We start from the raw sequence: 24,529 nt of genomic DNA, 5'->3' as shown, positions 1-24,529 counted from the left end.
ATGGCGGCGGAGAACGAGGCCAGCCAGGAGAGCGCCCTGGGCGCCTACTCGCCCGTAGACTACATGAGTATCACCAGCTTCCCGCGGCTGCCCGAAGACGAGCCGGCGCCCGCTGCCCCGCTGCGGGGCCGGAAGGATGAGGATGCCTTCTTGGGAGACCCCGAGACCGGTGAGGCCCGCTGGCCCCGTCCCTGCCCCGCCTCGGGATGTCCCTGGTTCTCTGTCATCTGCATCCTCCTCCAGCCTCCATACCCCTAATTGATCCCCCTTATCCGGCACTTCTCCCTTCTCCATCCTTGTCTCTGTTGAGTATCTGTGGGGGTGGGGTGGGGGTGCATTTTTGTCTTGGAGGCTTAGGATGCGAAAAGGGACAACGATGCCAGGGACTGCAGTAGGAGGGATTGAGATTACCTCTTGGGGAGAACCAACTGAAAAGGGAAGGAATGTTGGACAGGAGATCCCAATAAGCAGCTGTTATTACACAGAAGAGACCTTTTTCTAGCCATGGAGAGGAGGATAAGAGAAATCAAGTCAGAAACTGCAGCAGAAGGGATAGAGGCTAGGTCTTGAGAAGAACTTCCCCACAGCCAGGGATTGTGGGGAGAGGAGAAGCTGAGAATCTCTTCATGTCCAAGGAGGGGATGAAAAGAACACAGTTGCCTGCTGTCTGGAGTGCTGGGTATAAGGAGACAGAGGGATGGACTGCATGACCTCTCAAAGTCCTTGGGGACTAGAGAGCTGGGTGCCATCGCTCTCTTTTGGATTACCTCACCCTTCCCGGAGCTATGGACCACGCTGGGATGTTGGTAAGGTACCCTGCCCCCCCCCCACCCCGGAAGCAGGCTTGAGGATTTTACTGTGTTCTCAGCCATCTTCAAGGATTGCTAGTGTGAGAAGGGGTAGGGAGAAAGGACGCGGGGTTTAGGGGAGACCTGGGAGCCTAGAGCTCTTTGAGCATCCCTTCCCTAGTGCTCTCCTTCCTATCCATGTGGCTCAGCTCCATCCTCTCCTCCATTCTCCATCCTTCATCCCCATCCCTCTTCCCCTCAACGTCACTTCCTGGCATTAGAGCATCCTTCTGTCTCAGTCGCTCACTCTCCCATTGCCTGCACTTGAGTGCTATCCCTTACTGGCCTAGCAGATCTCTGCCCAGCCCTTTCTGGCTTGGCCTTTATCAGCTGCTCCCAGTCTGACAGCCCCAGATTCTCTCCCCCTTCACAGGAGGAGCAGCAGCCCTACCAACTTTATTGCACCCTACCTGGGGTGGGTGAGGGTAACGATAGAGTGTGGGGCTTATAGGCATCAAAATCAGGGCTGCAGATCTAAACTTGTTTTTTAGAGGGAGTCAGGAGGTGGCAGGGAGAGGAGGAAGAAAATATACCCTGATAGATACCAGCCTGATATCAGGTCCTTTAAGGGTCAGGGATCAGGATTGCTCTTCTGGTCCCAACACTGCCTGACTCACTGTGTGACAGTGGGCAAAACTGCCCTGTCCTAGGCCTTGTGTCCTCTTCCAGCTCAACAGGGAATACTTGTCTCTCCTAACCTAGAGATTGGAAACCCCTGATACATTTTCTCCTGCCCCCCTGTAAATACCTTAGCATTTGTCACAACCTGTGATTATTTATTTCTGTGATTATGTCTGTCTGTCTGTAAGCCCCATGAAGGCAGGGATCATGACTGTTTTGTTCATCCCTCTTTCTCCAGCATTCAGCACAGTGCCTACCATGTGGTGGACTCTCAAGAAATAATTGTTGAATGAATAAATGAAAGAGGGAGAAGATTGCAGGATGAAAGAATGGCAGGGGAGAGATTTCCCAAGCCTCAGGGAATACCTTGAGGAGTTCAATACAGACTCGGCTTTCATTTGTATAGAAATCCATTGGAGACCCAGGTCACCTGAACTTCTAGAAACCTGCACCTTCTGCCAAGGTTGCACACCAAAGATCCAAGGGACCTGCCTTGTAGGTTCCAAGGACCTTGCTATCATACCTGTGTAATCATTTCAGTACCTTGTCTCCCAGCCCTACTGCTAAGCCCCAAGGCTCCTTGATCTACCTCCACCAGCCTGCTGGCTAATAACACCATTCCTGTGTACCCAACCTGATGGTGCCACCTAGTGGCCCTGCCCTGTCCTCTTAGCCAGGACCTTGTGCCCTGCTAGCCCCTAGCCTGCTGCTCTGCAGGATTAAGTGCTAGGCACACATCAGGCCCTATGGGTTAGATGGGTTGTTTGGTTACTGCTCTAAGGTTAGGGAAACACTAACCTTTTTTCCTCTTTCCTGAGCTCCTGTCCCATGAATTACTGTTTCTTCTAAGCTTCTGTCTCTAAATGTCCTATAAGCGCCTCACCTTCAGTATGTCCTATGCTGAAGTCATCATCTTTTACTCCTGCTCTTCCCCCAGTATAATTCCCAGTGATACTGTCATTCATCCACAGAAGTCCGAGAGCCATCCTCGACTTCCCCTCTTGCTCCCGCTTCCTAATGGTGATCTGTTTCACTCTACATGTTTTCCATGTCTGTTTCTCCCTCACCATTCTTGTCACTACCACTGTAGACTAAGCCACGATCCTTTTCTCCCCTGTATTACCTCATAAGCCCATAGCTACTATTCCTGTCTCCTGCCTCTTCCCATTCACCCCAATCCCATCCATCATTCTGCACTTCTGATCGTGTCACTCCTGGTTTAGAAATCTTTAGTGATTCTCCTCTTAAGGGAGCAAGTAAGCCAGGGATAAATTCAACTACCGTCCAAAATCCCTCTGCTGAGCTCTGGACCTATGGAGTCAGCACTGCTCAGGATTTGGTTTGGTTTGGTTTTGGTGTTGGTTTTTTGTTTGTTTGTTTGTTGTTGTTGTTATAAACTCAGCTAAAACTGAGCTAAATTTAAGAAGATAATTTTATTGAGCAGCATAACTGAAAAGTCCAAGGATGTCAGGTTTCAGGCATAGCTGGATCCCCCCAAAAAAAACCAACAACCAGTTACGATCAAGCTGATTTCAACTCGCGGAGACCTATGTGTTTCAGAGTAGAACTGTACTCCATAAGGTTTTCAATGGCTATGATGGAAACCCAAGGAGGGGTCTCTATGAGTCAGGTCTGACTCCACGGCACATAACAACAACAACCACCACGTGATCTTTCAGAAAGAGATTGCTGGGGCTTTTTTCCAAGGAGCCTGTGAGTGGATATGAACCACCAACCTTTTGGTTAGCAGCTGAGCACTTAACATTTGGATCGCTCATGGACTCCTTAGCTGGATCCAGGTGCCTAAAAAGAATTGGCTTCTCTCCATCTTTTTCTCTGCCTTCTTTTTTATTGGCTTCATCTTCAGAAAGCCTCTCATGGTACGGGGGCAAGATGCCTCCAACAGCTATAAGCTTATATCCTACCAGCCTAGCAACCTTGAGAGAAAGAGAGCCTCTTTCCTGACAGTTCCAGCAGAAGTACAAGGTTTGAGTCTCATTGATCTGGTTTAATCAGATGCCTGTTTGTGAACCAATCACTGTGGACTCACTGCCGTTGAGTCGTATCCAACTCCTCACAACTCCTCCTTGGGTTTCTGAGGCGGTATCACTACGGAAATAGATTATCCAACCTTCCTTCCAAGGAGTGGCTGGTGAGTTTAAATGGCTGGGCCTTCTGGTTAGCAGTCAAATGCCTTAGGCGCTATGCCACCAGAGCTCCTAATCGCTGTATAGGGACTCCTGTTCTGATTCACCAGATCTGAGTAATATTCCTACTCTGCTCAAGGATGAGACCGTTGGCTAAGAGGGGAGAGGGTGACCCCTAAAAGAAAACTAAGGTATTGTTTTCATAAGGATAGGGAATGTTGTCTAAGCGGATAAAAATAAGATGTCTATTAGGCTAATTGCCTCCAGACAGCTCCTCCTGGTTTCCCAAAAATTCAGAGTAGCCAACATTAAATTCATGATCTTTCTCCAAAAAGACTTATTTCTCCTGGTCCAAGACTAACCTTCTTCCAGTGTCCTGCTGTTGCTTTTATGCATTGGTATTGTCCCAGCTCTTGCACAGTACACATAATAGGTATGCTGTAAATATTATTGAATAAATGAATAATTTATTGATTTACTGAATGGTTGAAATTGCCTCGAATGATCTAGGTCTGATGGGGGCATCTTACCTTATGACTCCTCAGCTTTGATTGGAGAAAACAGATTTAAGGACAAGTACTAGGAAATTCCAACTTGAGTTAGTGTGTAAGATTGGTTTTTGAGGGTGGGAAAGGCTCCTGATGCTGTATAGAACAATGGGAAAGAGTCTTTTGAGTCATGCAGAATCTTGGTTCTGACCCTTATTTACATTATGACCTTGAGCAGACATTATCACCTTTTTCAGGCTCAGTTTCCTCATCTGTAAAGTGGGGACAGTAGGCCTATCTCATAAAGTTATGGGACCACTTCATTGAGGAAGTGGCCCCAAACTAACTTTACAAGAGTGCCTGGTATATAGTTAGCATCAATAAATGTATGTTCACGGCCCGTCCTTGCATTTCTTTTGAAACCTCTAGGGGCCGGAAGAGTTCTGTGCCCACAGCGGGTATTCAATATCTGTTTATTGAATGAATTCCAGTTTTATTTATAGACTCTGCTGCAGAGGGTTAGAAACAAGTATGATCAATCGAGGGAGGCTCCCAGAAAAGAAATCTCTTTTTAAAGATAAAAATTTAAAAGCAAATAAAAAACTAACAGTAAAGAAAAGTAAAACACCCGTTCTTCTTCCTATCTCCTCCCATTCAAGGGGGAAACTTTTTGTCTTTTTTATTTAAAAAAATTATTAATTTTTTTAAAAAAATCAAATATATATATGGTAAACATACCAAACAACAAAAAAAATGCTTTCATCCCATCTCATTCACACCTTCAGTATCTTTTTCCCATAAATAATTTCTTAAAATGTTTTGCATAGATCAGCATTTTAATCTATATATGCAGCTTCTTATTTATATGTACAGAAGACGGTAGGAATCACGGTGGGTCTTGAAACCCAGGCCAAGAAGCTTGGATTCTATCATGTTGGCATTGATATGCCACGATAGTATGTAAACAGAAAAATATAACATAGTCAGTTTTTAATATTATCAGACAAACTTTTAAGAAGGTTATACTCCTAGTGCAGAGTAGTAGGCACTCAAAAAATATTTACTGAATAAATGAACTTTTTAAAGATTGTGAGTACAGCAATGTATTAAGGTACCAGGCTATTTCTTTACTGTTCACAAACACCCAGGACTTTTAGGCCAATTAGGGACCTGCGTTCAAAGCTAATAGCACCCAGAGAAGGGAACCCTGGGATGGAAGAGGGTCCTGGCCCTGTCCACGGTGGGAAAGGAATGGAAATAACTTTGAGTGAACACCTACAGGGTACCTAGTATACATCATCTCTTGGAATCCTTGGACCCATCCCGCCAGTTAGTGGTTAGCCCCATTATTAGGTAAGAGAAGATGAGGCTCATAGATTGCCCATAGTCAGTCACCCAGTAACTGAATATGGCTTTCAGCTTTCCGCTGCTTCCATTCTCCAGAGAACAGTCAGAGGGATCTTTTTAAAACACAAAACAGATGGCTTCACTTTCTTGCTTCAGACTCTCCAGTGGCCTCCCATCACTCTGTGTAGAATCCAAGCTCTTCACTAGGTCCAAATAGCCCAGTGTATCTAGCCTCCACCTCTACTACTCTTACCCCTTGACCCTGCACACAGGCTACCCAGGCCTTGATTATTCTAATACACCATGGTCATTCCCACATTAAGGCCTTTGCACCTGCTGTTCCCACTTTCTGGAACACTACACACACACACACACACACATCCATCCCTTGTTCTACATATGGCTGGGTCCATCTTATCCCTGTTCTCAGCTTCAAAGTTCCCTTCACAGAGAGGCCTTCTCTGATTTCCCTTGCTAAGATTATTTGCTATAATTTCATCCTTCCTTTTCTTCATAACACTTGCCACAACTTGTGCCTAAGGCATTTGACTGCTAACCAGAAGTCTGGCGGTTCAAATCTACCAGCCACCCCTCTGAAGGAAGGTTGGGCAATCTACTTCCATAGTGATACCGCCTCAGAAATCCAAGGAGGGGTCGCTATGAGTCAGATACGACTCTAGGGCAGTAGTTTTGTTTGTTACTTATTGTCTTTTTCTTCCACTGGTCTGTAAACTCTGAGGACAGAAATTATCTGCACCTTCCCTTAGCGCCTAGCATAGAACCAGACACATAGCAGACCCTCCCTCCTTATTTGTTGAATGAATGAATGGATAATAGAAGCCGGAGTTTGTCCACTCAGTTTAGTAGCTGCCGCCTTGCACAGAAGGCTGGGCCCCAGCTCCGTCAGGATCTGGTTTCCGGGGAGAACCAAACCGCCACCCCTCCAGCCTCTCCAGGAAGTGTTCTCAGTCCTGGGTCCAGGGAAATTTGGCCAAGATATCAGCCTGGCGGGAATCTAGCTCAGCTGTGGGGAGGGGGAGTCTCTCTCTTCCCAGTTGGGGATCGCCACCTCCGCCCACCTTGGGGTGCCTGAGGACACCCTTAAAGGTGAGCAGTGCTGGTAGTGGGGTTTGGCGCGGTAGGAGGGGCGCGCGGAATAGCGCCGCCTGAATAGCAAACAGGGGCCAGTAGGGGGCTCCCAAACCGACCTGCCCCCCGCCGCCTGCAGACCCGGACTCCTTTTTAAAGTCGGCCCGGCTGCAGCGATTGCCGTCGTCGTCGTCGGAGATGGGCAGCCCGGACGGGTCGCCGCTGAGGGAGACGCGCAAGGACCCGTTCTCGGCTGCAGCAGCCGAATGCTCCTGCCGCCAGGACGGGCTCACCGTCATCGTCACGGCCTGCCTCACCTTCGCCACGGGCGTCACTGTGGCGCTCATCATGCAGATTTACTTCGGGGACCCCCAGGTGAGGAGGACTGAGGGGCAGAGGGAGGGAACCGCGGAGGAGAGGGGCCTGGGAGACCGTGAGAAGACTGCGAATTGAGGAATGAACCGAATGGTGGGAGGGGGCCAGGAAATGGAAAGGGGAGTGGGTAGTGGTGTGGGAGCGCGAGTCCGAAAGGACGCTTCTCTGGGGCAAGGAAGCGTCGAGATCAGGAAGGAGATACTTGGGGCAGCTGAGATGGGGTCTTAGGGGAGAGTCAAAGGGACAAGAGGGCAGTACTCTCCCACCTCCAACCTCTGTGGAGGTTCTGGAGTTAGTGGAAGGGCCTTAGGGAGTCAGGAGGTTCCTACTGCCCCCACCTAGTCCTCTTTCCCCTCAGATCTTCCAACAGGGTGCAGTGGTGACCGATGCCGCCCGCTGCACATCGCTGGGCATTGAAGTGCTCAGTAAGCAGGGATCGTCTGTGGATGCGGCTGTGGCAGCTGCCCTGTGTTTGGGAATCGTAGCCCCACACAGCTCTGGCCTGGGCGGGTAAGTAAGGACCATGCAGCTGTGAAGAGTGGGGTCACTTAGACCTACTTTTTGCCTCCTGTTCTCTGTGCTTCACTGAGGATTTTTCAATTTGGGTAGAGAGGCCAATTCATTGCACATTTTCTTTCTGCTCCCAATTGCACCCTATTCTCCCTGGATGGAGTCAGAGGAACTAAGCTACTGGATGGAAGATCTGGTGGTGTTACTAGAAGCTTCTTTACTGGGAACCATCACAAATGCCTGGTTTCTGATGAAAACTATGGACCCTGTGCTCTCCAAAAATTCACGTAGTTTTCTGTATACAGTACCAGAGCCCAGGTTAAGAACTCTTAAAGCTGAGGTTACAGAGTGGTCACCCATGAGCCACACCTAAACAGAGATTGTTTTAGTTTGCACACTTACTTTTTAAAATTTGTTGTAACTGTTAAAAAGTGAAGTTTTACACACAAAAAAAATCCAAATTTCCAACATCTCTTGAACAATCAGGAGATCTGATAAGGACTCACATTCCTACATGGCTTCAGTTATCTGGAGCTGAGTAGAAGTTGCTTTCCCTGAGGAAAAGTGCTGTCTACTTTGCCGTAGTTCCTACCAGTCCCATAGTATAGATATACTTGTCCTGCTTTCCTCATTCTGTTACTTAGCTGCAAGTATTTGAATTTGCAGCCCCTATCTTACATGAAAGGAACTCTGGTGGCATAGTGCCTGAGGCGTTTGACTGCTAACCAGAAGGTTGGTGGTTCAAACCCACCAGCCACTCCTCGGAAGGAAGGTTGGGCAATTTACTGTAGTAATACTGTCTCAGAAACCCAAGGAAGGGTCGCTATGAGTCGGATCCGACTTGATGGCGCTGAGTTTAGTTATTTTAGGTGAAAACAAGCCATAGGAAAAGAACAAGCTGACAAAGTTCACATCTTGTTTCCTACAAAACCAGCCCTCCAGATCCTATCAAGAAACTCCCCTTTTAGTTTTGCCCAATCTGTCCTTACATAATCCAGTCCTGGGAGAGGGTCACACACAGAAGGCAGGTGCAGGAAACTGGCAGGGGCCCAGCTTTGGGTGGGGGTGAGGGGCAGAACATCCTGCTCTGCCAGTCTCTGGGTTTTCCCTAATCAGGGATTAAAATCTCCAATGACAGACTGGAAGAGGCCCATGGACCCAGGATCCCCAACCCCCTCGGCTTCACGCTACACCCCTAGTAGGGTCGCTGAGTCTCTGAATCCCTGCTGGGGAGGGGGCACAGACACCTGATCCCTGATGACAGACTGAGCCTACAGCTCTTGCCATTGGGGGTTGCAGGATGGCAGGTTATCACCCTCCTCTTTCTCTCCCAGAGGGGGCGTGATGCTGGTCCATGACATCCGGCGAAACAAGAGCCGACTGATTGATTTCCGAGAGTCTGCACCAGGGGCCCTCAGAGAAGAGGCCCTGCAGAGATCCTGGGAGACCAAGGTGGGGACCCTGGTGGGAACAGGGCATCCTAGGGGGTAGGGAGGGGTCTCCTTTCACATTCCTTCTGCTAAGCCAAACATTAATTTGCTGAGTATTTACTATGTTGTTGTTGTGTACCATTCAGCTGATTCCGACTCATAGCAACCTTATAGGACAGAGCAGAATTGCCCCATAAGGTTTGCAAGGCTATAAATCTTTAAGGAAGCAGGCTGCCACATCTTTCTCCTTTGGAGCAGCTGGTGGGTTCGAACCACCATCCTTTTGGTTAGCAGTTGAATGCTTAGCCACTATTCCACCATCCACCAAAATCTACTGCCCTCGAGTCAGTTACTACTCGTAGCAACCCTATCAGACAGGGTAGAACTCTCCCATAGAGGTTTTGTAAATCTTTATGGAACCAGACTGCCACATCTTTCCTCTGCAGAATGAATGGCTGGTGGGTTCAAACTGCTGACCTTTTGGGTAGCAGCCTAGTACTTAACCACAGGAGTGGGGAAAAGAGGACATTTTTAGACTATTAAGGAGACAAGCAGCCCCAAAATAAAAGAATGAACTAAAAAATCTGGGTGATTGATAACAAGCACTACATCAACACCTTACATCTCTGGCAGCCTTGGCTATCTGGCACATAAACCAAAGCAAACCAAATCCACTGCCATCGAGTCGATTCCAACTCATAGCAACCACCATCAGATTTCCAAGGCTGTAAGTCTCTACACAGGTAGATTGCCACATCATCTTTCTATAGAGCAGCTGGTGGGTTTGAACTGCCTACCTTTTGGTTAGCAGCCCAATGCCTTAACCACAGCACCACCAGAACTCCTTTTCTGGTACTTAGGAAGGAAAAAAAAAGGCCATTGGGCTGCCCAAGATGTCACAAAGTTGCTGCACGAAAGTTCACACATCTCATTCATACATCTCATTCTGAGCCTGTTTCCTCTAACTTTTCTAGCTCACAAAATACTAGAAGATTAGAGAGCAAATGCTAGAAACAAACTTATATCAGCTGAAAGCAAAGAAGGAAATAGAAAAACAGACACAAGAACTTAAAATAGGGTACTTAGTGTAGTGGCATAGTGCCTAAGGCATTTAACTGTTAACCAGAAGGTTGGTGGTTCAAACCTACCAGCCACTCTACAGAAGGAAGACTGGGCAATCTACTTCCATAAAGATGTACCGCCTTGGAAACCCAAAGGTGGTTGCTGTGAGTCGGAATCGACTCAATGGCAGTGAGGTTTTTCTTGTTTGTTTTGTTTTTTAGTTTAGTGCAGTGCTCAGGGTAATGATGGAATGATAAAAGGTTACATGAAGTTCCTTATCCACCATTTAAAAAGGCAGAGGTAGGTATGACCCCTTGTAGATAGTTTTCCATCTAAATTCACTCTTAAAAAGGTTTTGCTTAATTTATAAATCCTCAACTATGCTAGGAAAAAAAAAAAAAAGGCCTTTCCATATTTGTTGATAGGAAGTCAGGGAGATGGTACCTACTTGTTAATAGAAGTCCAGGAAATGTGATGAAAGGAATACCATATGAGGGGAGACTATAACCTACTCCCAGCCTTGGGGTGCCTGCTGGGGAGAGCTTGTCCCTCCCTTGGGATACTTGGCCTGTGTCTCTCCCCATGTGCAAGCTCCATCCCTGGCTTGGGGCTCTGCGGAGTTCAGCCCAGCCCCCCCCTTCCAGTGACCTGGTCTCCTCTCTCCCTCGTCTGCCCGCCTCGCCCAGCCTGGGCTCTTGGTGGGGGTCCCCGGAATGGTGAAGGGGCTATATGAAGCTCACCAGCTCTATGGCAGGTAAAGACCACCAACCACACCCAACCCCACCACCCCCAACCCTAGCCCTGCCTGCACCCCTCCTTGGGTGGTCTTTTCCCACCTTCCTGGATTCTTCCCTTCCCAATCTCCCCCTCCCTCCTAATATCCCCTTCCCTTGCCAGGACTCTCCTTCCCAGGAACCCCCCTCCCCCCAAGACCCCTCCTCCTCCCCCAGGACTCCCTCCACCCCCTGCTCTCCGGCCTCCCCAGGCTGCCATGGTCCCAAGTCCTGGCTTTCGCTGCAGCTGTGGCCCAAGATGGTTTCAACGTGACCCATGATCTAGGTCAGTGGGGATTGGGGGTGGGGGAAAAGGCACGCGGTTAATGGACAAGGGAGGGAAACAACAGCTTTGGGGCCCAAGCCAGAGAGGACTTCCATTCCAGTTTGCTCCCGATACCATCCCACACTCTCTGGAGGCAGCCTCCAATGAGGGATCTGCTAGGGGCCCATATGCACCCCCTAACAGGCTCCTGGGGGGCCAGAGCCCTCACCCATCCTACTTAATCACGCGTCTCAGTCATCCTGTCTAGTACCCGCGCCCCTCGCCCAACCTCCCGTCCCTGCCCTCAGCCCGCGCCCTGGCGGAGCAGCCACCTCCCAATGCGTCCGAGCGTTTCCGCGAGACGTTCCTGCCTTCTGGCCGCCCACCTCTACCCGACTCCCTGCTGCGTCGGCCCGATCTGGCGGCTCTACTGAGTGCTCTCGGAACCTCCGGTCCCGCCTACTTCTACGCCGGCAACAACCTCACGCTGGAGATGGTGGCAGAGGTAAGCGCGCAGGCGGGAACGCCGCCAGGGGTCGCGAGCGCCGCCGGGGGTCGCGGGCGCTTGGAGAAACCACCGGCTCTTATGACCCTATTGTAGGGATAGTCCCCTTCCTTCCATGTCTGTCTGTCTGTCTCCTGCATTACATATGGAACCTTGGTGGCGCAGCGGTAAAGCTCTGGGCTGCTACTGAAAGTTGGGCAGTTCAAAGCCACCAGTCGCCCTGGGAGAAAAGACCTGGTAATTGGCTCCCATGAAGATTCCACCTAGAAACCCTGTGGGGCAGTTCTACTCTGTCCTTTTGGGTTGCCATGAGTCAAAATGACTCAGTGGCAATGGGAGATTATAGATATAGATATAGATATAGATATATAGATATATTTGAAAAGTTTATTTTACTTTTACATTTTGATTTATTTAGTTTTGAATTGCGAATTCGTTTATGTGGTTAAAATTCAGTAGGTAGGTACAAAAGGGCATTCAGAGAAAGGTCTTCTCACCCCTGTGCTCAGCCGCCAGTGCCCCTCCTTGGAGTCAACCATTGATACTAGTCTCTTGTACATTGTTCCAAAGACATTGCTCACACAAACATACATATCTATGTTGCTAATTGCCATTGAGTTGGCTTTGATTCATGGCAACGTTACATATAACAGAACAAAATATTGCCCATTCTTGCACGGTCTTCATAATTATTGGTATGCTTGAACCCACTGTTGCTACCACTGTGCATCTTGAGTGCCTTCCAACCTTGGGAGCTCATCTTCCAGCACACAATCACACAATAGTCTGTTGTGGTCCATAGGGTTCTCACTGGCTTATTTTCAGAAGGAGGCATTTACTAACCAGAAGGTTGGTGTTTCAAACCCACCAGCCACTCCACGGAAGGAAGACTGGGTGATCTACTTCCATAAAACTTTACTGCCTTGGAAACCCAAAGGGAGTCACTATGAGTCGGAATCGACTCAATGGCAGTGTGTTTGGGTTTGGTCGAGATCACCAAGCATTTCTTCCTACTCTTTGTCTGGAAGCTCTGCTGAGACCTGTCTACCATGGGTGACCCTGCTCCCAGCATCATAGCAACACCACAGGACAACAAACTGACAGATGGGTGGTGGATATATTATATACCTCTGGCTTTTTACATACGTAGATACACACTTCTGCACCCAACTTTTTTCATTTAACAAAATATCCTGAAAATCATTTTAAATCTGTACGCAAAAGAGCTTTCTTATTCTTCTTCATCTGTGTTGCATTCCCAGTTACATATCACTCGTTTTAGAGGTGAAAAAACTGAGGGTACCCAAAGGGATTGAGTAATTTGCTCAGAACATGCTGCTTGTGAGTGGTGAGACTGAGATTCTGTTAATGTCTCTTTGGTTCCAAATCTTGACATGTTGACCCTCTTCACATTTCCAGAGTGCTGTTTCTGGCCCTGAGAGAAGTACTTTTAGCCTCTACAGGGTTGGTGCCAGGCTGTGCAGGGGATCTGCCCTGTCCCTGCCAGGGATCAGCCTCAGCTTCTCATTCTGCCTTTGGGTGTCCTCTGAACTGAAGGAAATGCCTCCTTCACTGGTGATTGGCAGGACTGAGGTGACTGACACAAGGGCTTACCAGCCAACCCCAAAGGCAGTAATGAGTTCCGAAAACTGTGGTCAGTAGTTTCAAATTCTTGATAGAAAATTATGTTCAAGATAAGTGTGTGCAGACCAATTCAGTGTTTCTCTCATCTGTGCAATGGAAATGTTATCTACGTCTGCTTTGCAGTTATGGGAATGAAACATTCACAGAGCCCTGTGCTGGGCACAGAAGGTGTGGATCAAAGCCCGGCTCAAATAGACTGGAAAATTGAAAGGTCCAGGAGAGCACTGGTTTTAGATCCTGTACAGGGTCCAGGGGCTCAATCCACATTGTGAGGACTTGGTCACAGCTCTATCTTTGATTTCATTCTCTGTTAGATCATTTCCACAGAGTGGTCCTCACCAGCCAGTCTTAGGCCACCCTTCCAGCAAACCATCCAAGGAAGGATCATTTCTTATTCCCAATAATTCCAGCAAAAGCCTCAAGGTTGTATCTCATTGTCGAGTTGTAGGTCTCAACACAATTCACAAACCAATCATTATAGTCATGGAAAAGAAATGTGCTGATTGGCTTGAGCTGGGCCATATGCCTTCTCCTATAGGTAGTGGGGAGATTCTAAGGGCCAAAGAATAAAACCACCACAGTTTTTTTTTTTTTTCAAAAAAGGACCCAAAGTTGAGCCTTACTAACTTGCCAGGCAAAGGAACACACACCAGCCAAGAATTCATTATGTTGTTCACTAAGGGTGGAAAAGTCAGAGGTTTTAAGTACTAGAAAGGAAATGATTCATAATGGTTATACTAATTAGGACTAAAAATTAGCACTGTGGATAGGATAGAATAAGTCCATTGGTTTGTACAAAACTGGTTCACTGGTTGGTAAAGAATGTTCAATTATATCCATTAAAGGTCTAGCCTACCAGGGTCATTCAAGGTTTATAGTTTTTTAATGGCTTTAGCTAGTTGTAGTGAAATGCATCATTCAGTTTTGGTATCTCCTAAAGGCCATGATGGGGGTTAGAGAAGACATTAAAATTGTGAACAGCTCATCTGACTATGATTCCAACATGTATCACAGACCAAGCCCACATACTCACAAACGTGGGGGTCATTCTCTCCCCTCCAGGCTCAGCACGCAGGGGGCGTCATAACTGAGGAGGACTTCAGCAACTACAGCGCCCTTGTGGAGAAGCCCGTGTGTGGCATGTACAAAGGTGACCTCTCCCCCAGCTCCCAGACCCCCACTCAGGAGAAGTCTCCCAGTTCATGGTCATATCCTTTTGGCCCAGAGAGTCTTCCCTACTTCACAGGAGAGAACTAAGACAGTGAGCTGCTTGGGGCAGCCAACTGTTGAAGCAAGCCAGAGCTAGCCCCTCTTCTGAAATAGTCATAGAGTCAGTTGTCCCAAGCAGTTAGGATGCAGAGGGTCAGGTCACAGACTCAGGTCTGGAGACTAGGGTTCTGGTCCTACGTTTTCTTGATATGGGCTCTGTGTTGTCCCAGCCTTACTCTCACTGCCATGTACCTCCAAGAAGAATTTATAAGAAACAGTTCCTCTAAGCTTCAGGTAGAATGATCTCTTCCAGACAGTCACAGACCAGCTCCATCACTATACTAAAAGGAAATAGAGGCCTAGGGAGGGAACAGAAATTTAATCCCCAAACTCAACAAAACCAAGGAGGAAACCTGAAGTGCCAAGCTTGCAACATGCATGGATGAGGTCCATGTTTACTGAACCCAAGGTGGTTTGTTCCTGGGTCATTCAGAGGCAAGCAGGCTGGAGTCCCTTCTCTCCTGGGACCTGTATTCTCAGAAGAGGGCCCACTCCTTTTCCCCCTAGAAAGGCCAGGCCATCTCAGTTCCCAAGAGAGGCAGCCTTAGTTCAGCCTCTGAGTCTAGCCTTCAATCTCCAGCCTGCTTCCACTTCCACAGGCAGTGTATGGAGCAGAGGAAAGAATACAGCTTTGGAATCAGGCCAATGTGGATTTGATTCAGAGATCTTGATTCAGAGAGACTCTTACCACTCTGAACCTTGGTTCTCTCCTTAAATTGGAGATAATAGTAGTGCCTACCTTTCAGGGTGCCCATGAAGAGTTGATGATATGATGTAGAGATGATACTGTGTGTTTGATTTTTCCTATTTCCCCTCCCTGGCCTGAGCTTCTTGGCAATGTTAGTACCTTGGGAGTTCTGGGTTCCCCTTGTTGCTTGCCACTTAATTGTCTAAACTTGAACCAGTTACTTCTCTGTACCTCAGTTTTCTCACCTGTGAAATGGGGATGATAATTACCCATTGTGAGGATTAAGTGAGTGGGACCATTAGGAGCCCTGGATTGTATCTTGGCCTATGGGAGAAGCCATCAGGAGATACCTGGTGGACCTGGAATATGGGTATCTAGACACTTGTCCCTGTGCTGCCAATGACCTGCAGTGTGACCTTGGGCAAGTCACAGTCCCTCTTGAGCCTCAGATTCCTCCTATGGCAAAGGAAACTGAACACCAGTATTCTGAGTTTGTGTCCTGGCTTTGTTCCTGACTCACCATGTGAACCTGAGTGGATCCCTGTGGCTCCTGAGGCTTCAGTTTCCCTGTCTGCTGAGGGAGTTTAGAGCAGTGGTCTCAGTCTGTGAGATGGTGGGATGTGGACATGGTTCTGTCCTTTTGCCTTGACCCTTCCTCTGCCATCTGGTTATTTCCTGTCCTCTCAGGCCACCTGGTTCTCAGTCCTCCACCCCCACACACAGGCCCTGCCCTCATCAGTGCTCTCAACATTTTGGAGGGCTTCAACCTTACCAGCCTGGTATCCCGGGAACAGGCTCTTCACTGGGTGGCAGAGGTAAGGCCAACCTCTCCACCCTACCCTGGGTCTAGGGACACTGGGAATGGGTGGGTGGATGGGGATGGAGTATTGTCATGGGGAGGGACTAAATCACCTCCAAGTTTTCTCATGCACAAGGATTCACTAGGTGTGGGTGCTGGGAGAGGCCTGGCAGCTTCTGTCACACCCCTGATCTGTTTTCAGACCCTGAAGATTGCATTAGCCCTGGCTAGCAGACTGGGGGATCCTGCCTACGATTCTACCATCACTGAGAGCATGGATGACATGCTCAGGTGGGTCCCTTAGGCAGGACTTAGGGGGCTGTAGAGGTGGTGGTGGGTATTGGGAAAGGATCAGGTCAAATGCACCTGGTGTAGCAATAAGGCCTGAAACTTCAGTCAGTTTCAAGTTAACCCCACTCACAGTGTGCACTCTCATTGCACCCTGTTTCTTCCCATCTGTACAGTGAGTTAGTGTGTTTCATATGGTTCTTTTTTTTTTTTTACCAAAACAGGGCACCTATCTGGGCTCACCTGTACCTCTTTTTGAGTGGAAAAAGAAAGTGAAATAGCAATAAAATATAGTCTCCAAGAAATGCTGGAGGCAGGGGCTTTGATTATAACATACCTACTTTAGCAGCATGGCACAGTAGTTAAGACGGAGGGCTCCAGGTCAGACTGCCTCAATTCAAATCCTAGCTTCAGTGCTCACTAGCTGTGCCACCTTGGACAAGTGGTTTAAACTAAGTCTCAGTTTCTACAAAGTCTCCTAATAATGACAGTATCAAGCTCATGAGGTTGCTGTAAGGCGTAAATGATATCACACATATAAAGCACTTAGCCCACTGGCACATAATAAGTGTTCAACAAATGTCAGTTATCATTAACTGGCAATAGGGTTAAGGATGGTTAATATTAAAACTGCCACTGCACCTAACTTAAAGACTCCAAACTCACTGCCAACAAGTCAGTACCGACTCATAGCAACCCCCATTGGGTTTCCAAGGCTGTAAATTTTTGTGCAAACAGACTGCTTCATCTTTCCTTTGCAGAGCAGCTGGTGGGTTTGAACCGATGACCATTTGATTAGCAGCTGAATGCCTTAACCACTGCACCACCAGAGCTCCTTAACTTAAGGACTAGCTAAGGGAAAATCTGAAACCAAATATGTAACAAAACCAAAAGCCAAACTCACTGCTATGGAGTCGGATCCAACTCACAGCGACCCTTTCTTGGGTTTCCGAGGCAGTACCACTACGGAAGTAGATTGCCCCATCTTCCTTCCGCGGAGTAGCTGGTGGGTTTGAATTGCCAGCCTTCTGGTTAGCAGTCAAATAAATGCCTTAGGCCCTACACCACCAGAGCTCCCCTCCCCCAAAAAATGTAATAGTTAATGTAAATATGTATAGTCACTCCAACAACCCTTCCCAATTAAATTAGAAATGATGAGACTAAATGAACAACGTATCATTAAAGAAGCAAAAAGAGCAGTAACAAAAACTACCAGTCAAGACCACAGGGTTGAAGCCAACCAACCAAGCTCCTCTCTCCCAACCTACTTGAAACAAAACCCTCTGAACCTGTTCTTTGTGGTCACCAGGCTTCTTGATTGAAAACTGAATGAATGTCTTAAGTAGTCTTTGGTAACCTGTCATTCTTTAATCAATTCAAGTAGCCCAGTTAGCAGTACTGGTAAGAAGCCCTCGGTTAAACTTGGAAGAAAAAGAAAAAAAAAAAAAAAAAAAAATCTGGAGAACTGCATGTTGTTTTCCACCATTGAGTCTTGGAATGTAATTAATAAATCATTGGTCTGTATTAGAAGTACTTCCAGACTGAATTCTGGGTTTCATGAAAGACCATGGACAGGGCCGAGGGAGTGGGAGGAAGCCCAGGCAAATGGTGCAATGATCCTGAGAGCTGAAGGAGGAACCAGGATAGAGACTGTGATGCCACACTGCCATTTATCCTTCAACAAATAGTTTTGTTTTGTTTTTTTAATTTTTATTGTAATTTGGGCAAAAGTTTACACAGCAAATTCATTTTCTGTATAGCAGTTTATACACATTTTGTTTCAGGACATTGATTGCAATCCCCTACAATGTAACAGCTCTCTTCCCACGCCCTTTCTGTACTTACCTCTTCCCTGTGTCCTCCTTTCCTATGCATTCCTGCCCCCTGAGCTATCTCCCTGTGCAAATACTGCCCTTCTGTTCTCCCAAATCACTCCAATGAGTGTGTCTACCTGATGTAAATGTTCACCCTATATGCCTGTCTGTTGTTTGGCTGGAAGCCACGAAAGTGAGTTCAGTTCCAGACCTGAAGGATAACTAGGGGCCATAGTCTCTCAACAAATAGTTTTTGAACACTTACTATGAGCTGGGCTCTGTGCTTGAAATTAAAAGTCTGTGTACTAGTGACTAAAGGCTTATGAATTAACCAAGATACATATAAATGTAGCTCTAAAACACACACACTTGTATTAAATTCAGTCAGCTAATTCATGCAACAAATATTTATTGAGTGCCTACTATGTGCAAGTCCTCCTGTGCCTTCAAAAGAGAATTCTAATAGTGAGTAAAGATCCTCAAGTAGACAAAATCCTCCCACAAGTAAATTCTCAATAACATTTTAGTTCTAGACCACAAACATTAGACTCAATTAATTCAGTTTGCTTGTTCAAAACAATTTGTTTCTGAGCACCCACTGTGCACCAAGTACTTTTGTAGAAAAATAAAGTCAACTTAAATAACAGTTGGCTCTAGAGGAGAATCTCAGTAACACATAGATACATTTATTCAGTTCAATAACTATTTCCAGGGTTTCCTTGTGTATTAGGTGCGTGTAAGATACTGCCTTCATAGATTTAGTAGTCTAGTGGGGGAGGGATGTTAATCAAATAATCCACAGATGTATTCCAAGTATGGTAGGTGAGTATAGCTTGTTGTCTGTTCATCACCCCCCCATCCCTGGTATTTTCAGCAAAGTGGAGGCTGCCTACCTCCGGGGCCACATCAATGATTCCCGGGCAGCTCCTGCCCCACTGCTGCCTGTCTATGAGCTGGATGGAGCTACCACGGCTGCTCAGGTGCTGATCATGGGCCCTGACGACTTCATTGTGGCCATGGTCAGGTATGCCAGCTCAGACTCAGAACCTGATACAAGGAATTATTTGGACAGAAGGGGGAAGTGGGGCTGGCTGGGGGTGAGGGCGGGCTCAGGGCTTACCTGGCCTCACTTTGGTCCACAGCTCCCTGAACCGGCCCTTTGGCAGTGGCCTCATCACTCCCTCGGGGATCCTACTTAACAGTCAGATGTTGGACTTCTCTTGGCCCAACAGGACTGCTAACCACTCTGCACCCAGCCTGGTAGGATCTGCCTCCTAGCTCCCTTGGACCCTGAGGCCAGGCAGGAGGTGTGGCCGGCGTGGGAGCCCCTTCCTCTCTAATTCCTCTAGGAAAGATTATTTTAAGGAAAAGGAGCCCAAACAAAGTGTCCACTCCATCCCCAGCACCACTAAATCTGGGGCTCAGAGCCTGGTAGGCCCAAAGAACTATCAGCCCAGTTTGTCAGTGTCTCATTATGTAGATGAAGGGAGGTATCAGCTGTTAATGAAGCTTTGGACACTTTTTAACACTAGTGGTCATGCTGCTTTGTGATGCTGAGCTGATGGGGTTAAGCTCTATTTCTGGGCACCAAGTGGGGAGCCAAGGAGGAAAAAGACAAGAAATTACTGTCTAGTTAGAAATTAGCACCTTTGCACCCTGCAAGTTGGGACCCTGGGAGGGCAAAGACAGAAATTATCAGATGGGATAATACTGTCCTTCCCTTAAAAGCAACCACTCATTGCCATCTTTCTTGGCCTGGTCCCCTCTTCCCCTGCCCACGGCAGCCCCATAGCTCAGTGGGTTTATGTATCACTTCCTCTTATCCAGTCATTGAAAGATCCTGCCCATTTCACATTCAGAAACTGTAGCCTGGGAAGAGACCAGTCTCCCATGAAAACTGGGCCTGTGGAAGATACAGAAGAGGGTAGGAGGTTGGAACGTGGTAATGTGGCCCTTTCCCTGTCTTGCCCCTCCCCACATTCCCCTTGTGGTCTCTGTCCTTTGACAACAGGAGAATTCGGTACAGCCAGGGAAGCGGCCACTCTCTTTCCTGCTACCCACTGTGGTCCGACCAGCAGAGGGGCTCTGTGGGACCTACCTCGCCCTGGGGGCTAATGGGGCTGCCAGAGGCCTCAGTGGCCTGACCCAGGTAAGATTTCCTCCATTGTGGGTGGGCCTTTTGCAGCCAGAAGCCAGACTGAAGTCTGAGCTGCAGATGCCCCTCAGGTCTCTGGTTCGTTCCCACCCCTTCACTCATGCAGCAAACGTAGGCGAAGCTGCTTTGTGTCAGGCCCGTCCTGGGTTCTGGGGACGTGGGCTTCTCTCAATTTCTTAGTGAAAATGAAGCTCTAAAGCTCCCTGTCTTTCCAGGTTACAGGAAAAATCACAGCATGAGTAGAGCTGACATGTAATACAACATCTGAACTGCCTGGGCTCTGTCAACATCAAGTCCCATCATCCCTCTGCCCACCATCAGACTACACAACCAGCCCTCTTTAGAGTCTGATTTTGGAGGATTTTGGAGGGAGAAGCCTTCTACTTTCCTCCTATCTCACGACAGTTCCTCTAATGTCTTGAGCACCTGATACGTGTGCTAGACACATACATACATGGCAGGTGGTGGGTTAACTAGCTTGACCTTTGGAATCAGAAACCCCTGGATTCAAGCCCAAGCACTGCCAATCTCCAGCTGTGTAATGTCGGAGAATTCACTTTACCTCTCCAAACCTCCGTTTCCCCATCTGTAAGATGGAAATAATAACAAGAGTTAATAGTTATGGAGTTCTTACTAAGTTCTAGGCACTATGCTAAACTCCTTATGTGTGTTAACCTTTTAATCTCCCCAACTGTTAGAGGAATCCTTATTCCTGTTTTATAGATGAGGAAACTGAGGCCCAGAGAGGTTAACAAATTAGGTCAAGTTCCTTCAACTAGTAAGAGCAGGTGGGCAGTTTGGTTCCAGAACCTAGCCATACTCCTAACCACTAAGTTAAAAGTAACCACATCATACCCAAGACCACCTCCAGCTATTAACACTGCCCTGGGAAGGGAAAAGGAGGGGGAGCCCTGGCCTGGATTGAAGGAGACCCTGCTAACTGTGCCTCTCCCTGGGCTCCTCCTAAACCCTGGAGTGAGCCAGTTTTCATCTCTGCCCTCACTTTCCCCCTCTGTGAAATGGGGATAGATAGCCATTACAGGGCTGCCTGTCTCGGGCTATTGAGAGGCTCAGATCATACTCCTATTGCAAGGGTTTTAAAGACTCGGCCAGGGGTGAGGGCTGAGGAGCCCCTGGGACAGCCCTGACTTTTCTGCCCCTTGGCTACCCATAGGTTCTGCTGAATGTCCTGACCTTGAACCGGAACTTGAGTGACAGCCTGGCCCGTGGCCGCCTGCACCCGGACCTGCAGTCCAACCTCCTGCAGGTGGACAGTGAGTGCAGAGTGAAGGCCCCATGGGGTGGGCATAGGAATGGGCAGAGAAAGTGGCTTATTCCATGAGTATCACTGCCTCAGTCAGCACCAACTCCCTCCAGTGCAAGTTTGGTTTCTTTCAACGAACTCCTACTGGAGGAATGAAAGAGCTGGGAATTACAGCAGTCTACCATTTTTTGGCTGTGTGACCTTGGGAAAGCCATGTCTCCACTCTGAGCTTCGATTTTCTCTTCTATAAAATAAGATAGAGTTGTTCATTCTGCAAACCTCCATTCATTCAATACTCTGCATTAAACACCTATTGTGTGCCAGGTGCTGGACAGATTGCATTCATAGGCAGACAAGAAAATAACCAAAGAAATGTCAAGTGGCAGAGTAAGTGCTATGCAGAACATTAAATCAGGGTGATGTAAGACTGACTGGATGGCCAGGGAAGTCTTCTCTTCAATGATATGTAAGCTGAGATCTGAAGAGTGAGAAAGAGTCCACCATGGAAAGAACTGGGATAGAGCTCTGTAGGCTGAGGAAACAGGTGTGAAGACCTGAGGGCAGGAATGGGCTTGGCATGTTTTGTTGGAGGAGTACAAAACAGAGAATAAGATGAGATCCGAGAGGCAGGCAGAGCCAGATCCTGAACCTTGAGGCTCTGGTGAGGAGATGGACTTTCCTGTAAAAAGGACAGGTTCTGAGATGAATCGAACACAGCTTAGTTTTGTAAATAAAAAAGTGTGTGCACTTTGAGGAGTTTTTATGCAACAGGCAGTGTACTGTGCTAGTTAAAGGGGACATGGAATTGAATGAAGCACAGTCCTTGGTATTATTAGTCCCATCTTACAGAGAAAGAAACAGGCTCACAAAGGTTACAAACTAGTTGAAGATTAACCAGTAAATGGCAGGACTGAGATTAGAACCCAATCCTGGCTGATACCAAAAACTCAGTTCTTCATCTCATGGCTCTCTCCTCATTTTCTCCCTGCGTTTACCCTTTCCCTGTTTCCTTCTTTCTTATGCATTCCTGCCCTGTGAGGTATCTGTGCAAATGCTGCCCTTCTGATTTCCCATGGTTGACTGTTCTAAGGAGTGTATCTACCTGGTGTAATTGCTCACCTTGTAGGAATTCTTTTGTTTAGCTGGAAGCCACAGGAGTGAGTCCAGTTGCAGGCCTGACTAGGGGCCATAGTCTCAGGGGTTTCACCAGTCTCTATCACACCAGTAACCCTGGTCTTTTTTTTAGGATATTTTGTTCTACATTTTTATCCCACTCTATCCAGTATCTCCTATACTGAACCCTTTCTGAGTGGTTGCCTGGCACTATCTAGTTCTTCTAGTCTCAGAGTCATTTAAAATGGACTTACTTTTTAACCTAAATTAATTTCAAAGGTTATGTTCATTCATATCATAATTAACAAATGGAAAAACTAGTATTTGCCGAGAACAAATGATAAATAGCTATAAAAATAAGGTATTGGTAGGTTCTAGTTAGGTATTGTTGACTGTGGAAGGTTCTGAGACTGTTTTCTCTGTTAAAGAAGATTAGGAAATGTTAGAGACAAGACTGAGATTCTGTTCTTGTCATAATTAGAAAAATTAAATGTTAACCACAAAGGGAATACATTTCCAATTAGTGATTTAATCCTATTCAATATTATGTCTTTATCTCAAAAACATCTAGAATCATCCTGTTTGGGGAAATAAGAAGATAAGGTCTTTGTTGAGGAACAGCGGGAGGTGAGAGTGTAGAAGGCCTGTAATGGAAGTCCATGTTAAGGATGGCCTTTATCCAGCTGAGTAGGGGAGGACATGATCTGACTTGTTTTATAGGGATGGACTGAAGGGAGGAAAACTTAAGTTGGGGAAATGAGGGGAGCATCTAGAGTTATGGCCCAGGTGAGAAATTATGAGGACCTGTGTTAATGCAAGGAGGTAAGGGTATGTTCATATATCCAGTAAATTTTGCTTAAAATTTACTATGTACTGATCCTGTTCTAGGCACTAGGGAGCAATAATAAAGACAACATCTCTGCCTTCAAAAAGCTTATATTCTAGTGTGGGAGCAGAATAAATAAATAAGCAAATATATATGTAGTAGTAAGTGCTTTGAAAGAAAATAAAGCAGGGTAAATATAACTGGGTGCTATTTCAGCCAGGCCTTGGAAGGAAGGTTGGGCAATCTACTTCCATAGTGATATTGCCTTGGAAACCCAAGGAGGGGTCACTATGAGTTGAATCCGACTCGACAGCAGGGCTTTTTATTTTAGATACTGGTCAGGAAAATTCTCCATGAAGAGTGTCCTTTGAGCAAAGACCCTAATGAAGTAAGGGAGCCAGCTTTGTAACTATGTAGAAGTAGAGCATTCCAGGCAGAGAAAACAGCAAGTGCGAAGGCCCTGAGGCAAGACCATGTTTGGCCTACTTGAAGGTTTAAGCAAGGAATAGAGTGGAAGAAAATGAGGAGGAGTAGCAAGGACCTAGATAATGTTGGGCCTTAGAGGCCTTTGTAAGGACTTTTGGTTTTACTCTAAGAGGCATCACAGCTGTTGGAGGGTTTGGAGTGGGGAAAGTGACATGGTCTGACTTATGTTTTAAAAAGATCCTTTTGGCTGTTGTGTGAGGCAAAACTAGAAGCAAGGAGACTAGTTAGTAGGCTATTGCAGTAGTTCTGACAAGAAATGATAGCAGTTTGGCCTATGCAGGTAGGGATAATGACCTCAAAGCCCATTTTGCAATATATAGAGTGTGCCAGGCTCTGAGCTCAGTGCTTTTGGGGCATTATTTCCTTTAATCTTTGCAACAACTCCATGTAGTAGATTCCCTTATAATATCTATTTTTTACATAAGGAAACATGCAGAGAAGTGAAATGATTTGCCCAAGTTCAAATAGCTCTTCAATGGAGGGAATAGATCATAGGATTCCTGAGCTGGTGCTCTGAACACTCTGAATGTATGTATGTTTGTTGGGGGCTGGTTTTCAGGTGAGTTCACAGAGGAAGACATTGAGTTCCTGGAAGCCAGGGGCCACCATGTGGAGAAGGTAGATGTCTTGTCCTGGGTCCATGGCACCCGGAGAACCAACAACTTCATCATTGGTGCGAAAGACCCTCGGAGCCCAGATGCAGCCGGAGCCACCATGGTGTAG

The 24,529-nt window shown here is 47.1% G+C and overlaps 1 protein-coding gene across 1 annotated transcript; it reads left to right on the top strand.

The window, feature by feature from the left end:
- On the top strand, positions 1-24,529 carry GGT7 (gamma-glutamyltransferase 7). The gene is made up of 15 exons (XM_007934582.2): positions 1-169; positions 6,680-6,915; positions 7,274-7,425; positions 8,760-8,877; positions 10,604-10,671; positions 10,903-10,976; positions 11,264-11,460; positions 14,167-14,254; positions 15,749-15,876; positions 16,063-16,151; positions 18,837-18,986; positions 19,105-19,222; positions 19,974-20,111; positions 21,292-21,391; positions 24,366-24,529. Exons 1-15 carry the CDS (start codon positions 1-3, stop codon positions 24,527-24,529), a joined length of 1,989 nt encoding a protein of 662 aa, XP_007932773.1.

This window comes from Orycteropus afer, unplaced genomic scaffold (genome assembly GCF_000298275.1).
Source record: "Orycteropus afer afer isolate SDZICR_OR568_19922 unplaced genomic scaffold, OryAfe1.0 scaffold00020, whole genome shotgun sequence".
Lineage (NCBI taxonomy): Eukaryota > Metazoa > Chordata > Mammalia > Tubulidentata > Orycteropodidae > Orycteropus > Orycteropus afer.
This window is presented reverse-complemented; position numbering and strand designations above follow the sequence as displayed.

Excerpts from the sequence above, each read along its gene's own strand:
- GGT7 (XM_007934582.2), top strand. The coding sequence starts at position 1 with ATGGCGGCGGAGAACGAGGCCAGCCAGGAGAGCGCCCTGGGCGCCTAC. Across the intron at positions 7,426-8,759 it reads CACAGCTCTGGCCTGGGCGG|AGGGGGCGTGATGCTGGTCC; the intron begins GTAAGTAAGGAC and ends TTTCTCTCCCAG. Across the intron at positions 8,878-10,603 it reads AGAGATCCTGGGAGACCAAG|CCTGGGCTCTTGGTGGGGGT; the intron begins GTGGGGACCCTG and ends CGCCTCGCCCAG.